Here is a 9162-nt window from a genome sequence, read left to right on the forward strand (position 1 = left end):
TTAAATTGTAGTATTGATAAATAGGTAGATTTCTTTATTGTCACCTTTATGCTCCACATAAAAACAAAACAGTATTTCACATTTTCCACCAGTTGATAAATATTTATCATAAAATATGAAAAATCTGATAAAAGCCATCAATCAAATAAATAAGTCTTTTACTTAAAAAAAGACCTGAATACTTTTTCCACCACTGATGATGACATTTATTTACTGACTTTTATAACATAATATTATCAGCACTTCCCAGCTTCCCAACATTACCTAATAATATTATTAATTATTAATGCGATCAGGACCCACTTAAGTGACTGAAACAACAAATTAGACAAAATGAAATACAGCACATATTCTTTTTTATTTCCTTTTAATTGTCACGACTGAATTGTTTATTCCATAAAAAAATCAGTTCACAATATAGACAACACAAACACTGGATGGGTTTGATTTGTCCATCATGAAAGCAAAACTGTCATTAAATTTCATGGGGAGCAACAAGAGAGCTTTCACTTCTTCAGAGGAAGATGCATCATCAGTACCAAAATGAAAAACTGTTGTCCAATCACTGCTTGGGGGTTGGGACCATGGGCGGAGCTAAACAGTTGTGACCAACAAGGATCGTTGTTGACAAACTTGTCAAACAATCTGGTGTTCTGCTAAGAATACAGAGCTGAAGAAACAGACTCTGGCATACAGAGACTAACTCACTGACTTCCTGTACAGGTACATGGTCCCACCAAGGTACTGCACACTCTCCTGGTCTTCATAATCATGATAAACATCCATCATGTATTTGTTCATCTCATCAGTGGCCACAAGAGTCCACAGTCCCTCTTCCTCCATCAGCTGCAGCTCTCGCTCCAAAGACATCTTGTATCCGTTTCCAGATTCAGACCTTGGATCCACTTTCGACATACAAACGTAGCCTCCTGAGGAAGACAATCAATTATTCAACAATTATTAAAGAGGCAGAGAAGCATAGATGTAGACAGACATTATTAACCAGGAAAATCCTTTCCACCCCCCATTCTGTTTTTACTCGCACACAGGCCTGAAATGCATTAATGTATGTCATGCAGTCAGACACGGCGTTGTAAACAAAAGAACAAAAGTCCTGCCTGAGTAAAAGTAATAATGCTAAAATATTTGGTAAAAGTACTTGAAATGTCTTAAAGTATCTGAATTAAATGTCATTTTCTGGCAATATATGGACTTGGTATCAAAAGAAGAAAAGTACAAATTAAATTAAATTACACATATTTACATGCATGTATATATCATACTAAAGATAAATCAATAATCAGTCTGGCTGATTATCAAATCCAATATTCAGTCTGAAAAGTAACTACTAAGGACAGTCATCAAATAAACGTAGTGAAATAAAAAGTAGAGTATTTGTCTACAAAATGCAGTGGAGTGGAAAAAATGGAAGTACTCAAGTAAAGTACAAGTACCTCAAAATTGTACTTAAGTACAGTACTTGAGTAAATTCCAGCAGTTGGGGTTTGGTGCTTTGCTCAAGAGCACCTCAGCAGTGGCCTGGAGGTGAGGAGTCACCTCTCCAGCTCCAGAGTCCACACTCTGTGCTGACTGGTCTGTGCTGAACCGACCAACCTCTGGTCCCACGGACTGAGCTCAGGCTTTATGTTTTCATATCATCTCCTTCTGAAAGACCCAAAGGTGTTAGAGTGCAGCCCAGAGGGCCAGTTTGACTCACAGACACATATCAGCTGTAGTAAATGCAAAAAAAAAAAAAAAAAAATCAGCCACGAAGAAAAGCAACAATCAACGCAAGAAATGATGCACGTTAATGCCAATGTTACCATTGTCACTAAAAAAGCCAGCACAGACATGATGATACCAGCATATAATGATGAATCATCTGCATATAACAACACTATCCTTAATCCAGCCACTGTGGATTAATCCAGCCAGTGCATCAGTGCTGGTCCAAAGTCAGATGAAACCCTGGTAGGCAGGAGCGTGTCAGAGTGCTGAGTATGAAGCTGGAAGCTGTGATGATGGCCCACAAGTTGGGTGTGAGATGGAAGGGAAAGGAGGAGGACGAGGATGAGGAGTAGGAGGAGGAGGACGAGCGGGAGGAGGAGGGGCAGCAGGACAAGGAAGAGGAGGAGGAGGAGTGACAAGAGCAAACTTCAATATGTTGACAAAGGAAAAGAGATGATGAGGGTAGGTCTTCTGTCATGGACAGGAATATAGAATGGCGGATGGACTGAACTCATACTGGGTTCTTCTAGTCTGACTGACCAATCAAAGCTCTTTACAACTAAAGCCAGCAGTCACACACATTCGGACGCCGGTGGCCGAGGATACCAGGAACCAGGTACCATGCTGATGGAAGAGCCATCGTGAACAGTTTGGGTTTTGGTGTCTTGTCTGAGGACACCTGGATCCTGAGGCCAGGAATTACACCACCGACCTTCTGGCCACAGCTGCTCGGCCAGAACAGAAGGTGGTGGGCTTTGTGAAGAGGATAGAAATGACTGTGGTGCATGTATAAGAATAAGTAGGAGCACAGAGTGACCTGTTAGGGTGGAGGAAGGTGCACACAGGTGGAGTTTGCAGGAGGTGCAACCTGAAAGAGATTGGAGACTGCAGGGAGGAGGCAGGGGAGAACACAGAACGCACCAGATAGAGATCTGTAGGATGACTCTGAACGCTGTGATCAAGTGCACAAAAAATGACCTCTGACATGGAAAAGTGCAACGTAATGTGACTGACTTTATTTCCTTATTGTGTTAAAGGTATGTTCTGACATAAACCAAAATCAATTCAATTCAGCCTCCCTTGAAAACATACGATCATGAACAACATGTTGGTTACCTGGTTTGATGGCATCGCAGAGCTCCCTGACAACGCTGACCGGCACAAAACCATCACGTAAAGCACCAACAATTATCGCCAGATCAAAAGTACCTGAAACCAGGAGGAGGAGGAGGAAGGCATAACATGTTAGTTATAAAATTAAACAATAGCATTTTTGAAACCAAAATGATATCAGCAGAAACTAAACCAAAAATATCCACATCAAAACAAAGTGGATGAATAACCTGCCCCTGTGTGGATCTGTTCCACAGGGCCAGCAGAGCAAAGAGCTCTCAGCGGAGCTTCGAGAAGACATGACGTTCAGTGAAGCGTCTCGCCCAGCGTTTCTCTCATCAGCCAGATGTTTGTTGAGTTTATGTTCTGCGTTCCAAAGCTCCAGTCAGGCTGGCTTTCTGTTTACCCTCACCTGCCCTGCTTAGTGATTTTAATCCTGCCAATCTGTGCTCTCCAAACAGTCCTGCAGGGCTGCCGTAGCTTCAGCTGGCCACACACCTGTAGTGCACTTTCTTTTACAGCAGCAACATCTAAACATTTCAAGTTAAACATCACATGAACATATTCCATCAAGTTTGACTGAAAAAACAACCAACAACCAACACACATCCTACTCTTCATCAATGGCAGTGCTGTGGAGTCTGTGAAAAGCACAAAGTTCCTTGGAGTGCACATCACAGAAGACCTCACATGGACCACAAACACCACCTCCCTGGTCAAAGAAGCACAGGCACGACTCCATTTCCTGCGGAGGATGAGAAGAGCTGACCTCCCCACATCTGCACTCACCATCTTCTACAGGGAAACCATCGAGAGCATCCTGACCAGCAGCCTCTCTGTCTGGCAGGCAGCTGTCTAGCTGCAGACAAGAAGGCACTACAGAGGGTGGTGAGGACTGCAGAGAAGATCATCAGATCACCACTACCAGCCATTCAGGACCTCTACACCTCACACTGTTCCAGAAGAGCAATGACCATCATCAAAGACCCCACTCACCCAGCACATAAACTGTTCTCCCTACTACCAGCAGGGAGGCGCTACCGCAACATGCGGTGCCGCACAAGCAGACTGAGAAACAGCTTCTTTCCACAAGCCATCAGACTCATCAACACACTGATGAACACCCCATGAACACTTCATGACGTCACTCACACTTTACTCTCTGCACCTTACATACTGCATCTACACTACTGCACATACCGGTATGTCCATTGACTGTACTGCTGCTGTGACTGTGTGTGTGTGTGTGTATTTATTGTACATGGTTGTATCAGTATGTTGTCCTTTTACTGCACACTGTGTGTGTTTGTTTGGGTGTATGTGTATGGGTGTGTGTGTGCGTGTGTGTGTAATTATTGTCACTGTCTTACCTACATGTTTAGTTTTTAACTGCACATTGGAGACTGGTTTTCTGTGCTAACCCCTGTTACATAGATTTTTGACAACAAAGTACACTTTGACATTTTGACACTTTTGACTTTGACTGAGTCATCACCAAGGAGACACACTCACAGGCAGGTCATCAGAGGACCTGCAGCAACCTGGGATGCCCGAACGGGGGCTAAATGACCTGCAAAATGTTGTGCTGTCTCTACTATCACCGGTGGCCGTCATTTGCGGTGGACTCGCTGCTACTTCAACCCCCGAGAAGTTTATACTTTGTGTTGTGTGGTCAGTGATCGTGGGGATGTACTTTACTCCAAGTGTGTGTGTGTGTGTGTGTGTGTGTGTGCTGGTTGTGTTCTCAGCTGTAAAACTGTGAGTGTGAGTGTCGTGTACCAGGCTCTGCAGGCAGCGGCTGTGTTCCCAGGAGAGCCGGTCTGAGGTCCTGATAGAGGCCGGTCTTAGCAGCTTGTTCCAGCATGCCTTTACTGCCATCCACTCCCACAAAGTGTCTGAAGCCCAGTCCGGCCATCTGAGCACACGAGAAGAACACAGCATTAAAATAATTCAAATGTCTGAGGAGCATCAGGCAGAAGGGAAACCTCCAGACAATCCAGGTAGACGGGAACAATTCAGCAATTCACTGAAAAGCGAGGATACGTCAGCTCAAAGAGCCCCCCCAGAGAAAATCAAGTTTGGTGCTGTGTTTACACCGCAGGACGTATCCTGAACAATCAGGGACAGACGGGCCGAGGTACGACATGTGGGACCACCACTTCTGTCTGTCCTGACCCAGCAGAGGACAAGCTACCTTAGCTTGCAAGCAATTTTCAAAACGAGGGCAGACATGTTTTGTTTTTATGAAAGGGGAAACGGTGACCAGAGAATCCGAAAATCCGAGCACCAAACATCCAGAGAACATGTGGGTTTTCAGAGCAGCACTGAAGCCTGATGCTGTGCAAGCTGACATGTTGGTCCAAGTCAGATGTTATTCAAAGCAGATCTGTTTGACAGCTGCCGTACTCATCTGACTGCTGCTGACTTGAACGATAACCTGGCTGTCTTTTGTCTGTCTTTTGTGTGTCTTTTACTGTCTTTAGTCTGTTTGTTAATGTAATCTGTCTAAAACCAAAGGTGGACAGACAGAGTGGGGCACCAGAGGTTCTCGGTCAGGGTTAGAAAAAGGTCCTCGGTGTGTGTGTCTCATGTGGTCTGTGACATGTCGACTCTCGTGACAGGAGCGTTAGGAGAGATCGGGAGGGATACACCTGAACTCACCTGCAGCTCCGTCCTTCCACAAGTCTGTCCTCTGAAGTGACATACAAGCTGTTGACTCACCAGTTTAGCGACCAGTCCGGAACCACAGGCAACGTCCAGAACCCGAACCTCCTCGCGACTCCCGCAGAAGTTTGCATTGAGGAAATCTACCACCAGATCAGGTGCCCTGTAGTTCATCCTCTCCGAATCCTGTCAGGGGATGGTGTGTTAGTTGTGAACAGCAGCACTTTTACCCTGACTGTCGGTGAGACTGAAGGTTTAACTCGTTACATGCACATAACGCTGATTCAGACCTGCGACAGTTGGTTGATTGGAGGATCAGGTGAACATAAACCTGCAGCTATTGTGATAACAGAAATATTCCAGCCATTTCTGGAGCCAACACACCAAACATCAGGTTGCAGCTTGAATCACCGCCTGGTTGGACGCCTCCTGTCCCGTGACCAGGCTCAGGCAGCTAACGCAGCGACTGACTTCTTCACAGCATCCTTCAAACCCTGACAGGCGTTTGTGTGAACGTTTGTGATAATTAGAACATTACGGGTGAGTTACGGGTGAGCTCACTGTGACCTTTGACCCTCAAGGCCGACAGGGAGAACAAAGTGTGTTTACGTGCAGATGACGCCTTGGAGAAACCACATCCAAATGCATCTACGAGTGTCACTCTGGGAGCCCAAGCCAGACATGGGCCCAAATGGGTTTGGTGGTACTGGATCAGAGGCTCCTTCAGAGCCTGCAGGGACCACGTGTTCGGATGTTGGGTGGTGTTCTGAGGTGTTTCGGGCCGCTCACCTGTTCGTACGTTTGTGCCCAGGTGTCGTAGAACTTCATCCTCTGCTGTGGATCGTAACCCCTGCACGCCTGGAGGAGGTTCTTCACGTCGCTCAAAGATCTGCTGCAGTCCGACATGACGAGGAGACGCTTTGCGACCTGCCGGAGGGGAGACGCACTGAAGTTCATGTTGGTACAGGAAGTGTAGCTGGAAGCTGAGCATGTTGTTCCAGCTTTGGCCTCAGGCACATTTTTCTTCCATCTGTTTGTTCTCTCCAACCTTCAATCAGTCTGAAATAATCCTCCTCCACACGCATCCAGACTCCAACTGACACACACACACACACGCACGCACACACAAACGCACACACACACACACACACGCACACACACACACACGCACATGCACACACCCACACACGCCCACACACACACACACACACACACACGCACACACACACACAGTCCTGCCTGCTGCTGCAGCATCAAATCATCTGAGAATAAATGAAATATTTCCTGCTGATTATGTGCAATCCGAAGGTCTGAGAATAAAAAACAAGTTGATTTATCGACCCAAACATCCACTGACTTCCTGTTTTATACCTCAGCAAAGCGCTTCTCTTTTCGGACGGTCGGACGTCAGCTCGGACTGTGAAAACCCGATTCACATCCGGTTCCTGACTGATCAAACAAACGAACCCACAGCCCGACTGCGAGCGAAGCACGAGAGGAGTTCGGACTCACCTGAAGGTGGATGTGTCTGGGTGGAGAAGTAGATGTGGAAGTGGGAGCAGCGATGGCAGGAGCAGGTTTATATGGGAGGTGAACTGGTCTGTGCTGTCTGACTGGTTGAATCTGCTTGGACAGGTAGTGTTATTAACATTCAGGTATTTGTTGAGACAGGCCTGGGCTCCCGGCAGCAACACGATCTGCTGCGGGGCCACAGAAACTCGCTGCAGACACAAACACAAACACAAACACAAACACTTGTAGAAGAAGTGAAGTGTCAGTTTGTGCAGCTGACATTCATTCTGTCAATCATTTTCACAAGGAAATTGTGGCACATTTTAGGTGCTGTTAGTTATTTCCTCTTTTATTTTGAAAGTTCCCCTCGGGTGTCAAGCCAGTTTTATTTGTGCAGCCCAAAATCACGCGGAGTCTCAGGTGGCCTTACAGCCTGACTCCTACTGGACCCCAGAAAGTTCAATTAAGATGACTGTTTATAAAATCAGATTTAAACTTTTAAATCGTGTGTGTGTGTGTGTGTGTGCAGAATGAATCATAGAATCACTACATTAAAGTCCTTAAGAAGAAGAAGAATCACTTTATTGACAGTATATATATTTTTACACACACACACTGAATTCGTCTTCTGCATTTGACCCATCCTTAGTTGAACACACACATGCAACACCCGGCAAATTACACACAGTGAAACACACACAGGAGCAGTGGGCAGCATCAAGCGCCCGGGGAGCATATTGGGGGGTTAAGTGCCTTGCTCAAGGGCACATCAGCCGGCTAATGGAGGGGGGGGCATTTTTCCTGCCCGTCCGGTGGGGGAATCGAACCGACGACCCTCCGATCACAAGCCGCTTCTCCGACCTCTAGGCCACAGCTGCCCTAAAATGGCAGCTTCTCCTCCTGCCTCATTAAAACTTTAGAACATGCAAACATTTAGGAAAACCCCAGCCTGGAGTGTGTGTGTGAGCCGCGAGGTGCACCAGTCAGGCCCTGGTCCCAGTAAGACCAGTCTGGCGTCCCGGTGCGGGCCAGTCGTAGCAGCATTCCTTCACTGTCCGCCGCGCCCACTAAGCGCCTGAAGCTGAGTTCAGCCACCCGAACACGTGAGAAGAGCGCCATTAACCGTCAGCGTTCAAACATTTAAAACATCTGAGGAGCATCAGTTCGCTGACAGGCGAGGACTGTGTGTGTGTGTGTGTGTGTGTGTGTGAGCTGATGTCTATCACAGCTGGTCCCATCCGATGGACAGGACACAGTGTCCATCCTAGTGGACGGGGTGGCCTTCCTGTTTCCTGATGTCTCGGGTGTGAGGCCTGGTGTTTGTTCTTCATTACTACTGACTCTTCATTTCCTTTGCATTCATGTCGACTCGAGGCATACGAAGTACAAACAGGCGTGTTAAACTCCACAGGAGTGTCTGACACGGAGAATGTCCGTGTCCCCTGAGGGCCCTGAGGGGAAAAGGGGGCCCCCCTTTTCCCCACAGTGAAGGGGACGGCCCTGTTGGTGGAGGCAGGGCAGAAATCACGAAGCTGCTGTTTATTATCTAACAGTGTGGTGACGCAGCTCAGGGGGCGGGGCCTCCACTCCCGCGAGGACCACACCGGTGAGGAGGAGGAGGAGGGTGGAGTGATGTCTCACTCTGCTCACATTTGTGTTCTGCGTTATCAGGCAGTGCGGCATGTTCGTGAATCCACAGACTCACAAATGGACGCCTTGTGATGACGTGGTCTGTCTGAACCGTTAGTCCACAACATGACGAGTGTGTTTAGTGGAGCTCTGCTGACTGTTTGACTGTATGCTTGTGTAGTGTGTTGAAAGAGGGGACGTCTTTCAGTAAACAGCTGAGAGGTTTTGGTCATCTAAACACACGGAGTCACGCTAACAATGTGAAAGAATTAAATTCACACACGTACCTGAAAGACCAGGTTGATGAATAAAATAGGGTAGTGTGTCATTTTGTCAACACGCGATGCATTTTTGTGACTAATAAATTTGTGCAGTAAATAAAAGTGCAATTTTAGGCCAATAAGTCTTGTTTTTAGATTGAAATAATACCGAGTTTTATTTCACAATTAATTTAATAAAACAAGAGAAAATAAAACAAGAAAATATACGTAAGAATAAAGCTGACGTATTAACAAA

At 46.4% G+C, this 9162-nt stretch overlaps 1 protein-coding gene across 6 annotated transcripts; it reads right to left on the minus strand.

The window, feature by feature from the left end:
* Positions 1 to 339: 339 nt before the first annotated feature.
* On the minus strand, positions 340 to 7154 carry LOC124065317 (methyltransferase-like protein 27). 6 transcript variants are annotated; one of them, XM_046400588.1, is made up of 6 exons: positions 7018 to 7154; positions 6295 to 6432; positions 5563 to 5691; positions 4621 to 4756; positions 2845 to 2937; positions 340 to 929 (listed from the first exon to the last, which is right to left on the minus strand). In XM_046400588.1, the coding sequence occupies exons 2-6, from the start codon at positions 6409 to 6411 to the stop codon at positions 700 to 702; spliced, it is 705 nt and encodes a 234-aa protein (XP_046256544.1). In that variant the 5' UTR covers positions 6412 to 6432; positions 7018 to 7154; the 3' UTR covers positions 340 to 699. The 6 variants fall into 6 exon arrangements, 4 of the variants coding, with proteins under 4 accessions (XP_046256544.1, XP_046256545.1, XP_046256543.1 ...); XM_046400589.1 differs by lacking the exon at positions 7018 to 7154 and adding an exon at positions 6877 to 6895; XM_046400587.1 differs by lacking the exon at positions 7018 to 7154 and having other exon boundaries at positions 6295 to 6611.
* Positions 7155 to 9162: the final 2008 nt, after the last annotated feature.

Source organism: Scatophagus argus, chromosome 9 (assembly GCF_020382885.2).
Source record: "Scatophagus argus isolate fScaArg1 chromosome 9, fScaArg1.pri, whole genome shotgun sequence".
Taxonomy (NCBI): Eukaryota; Metazoa; Chordata; class Actinopteri; family Scatophagidae; genus Scatophagus; species Scatophagus argus.

Coding starts and splice junctions, on each gene's coding strand:
- LOC124065317 (XM_046400587.1), bottom strand. CDS start 6,462: ATGAACTTCAGTGCGTCTCCCCTCCGGCAGGTCGCAAAGCGTCTCCTC. Junction 4,757..5,562: donor CCGGACTGGTCGCTAAACTG/GTGAGTCAACAG, acceptor TCGTGTGCTCAG/ATGGCCGGACTGGGCTTCAG. Junction 2,938..4,620: donor GCCGCTGCCTGCAGAGCCTG/GTACACGACACT, acceptor TCCTGGTTTCAG/GTACTTTTGATCTGGCGATA.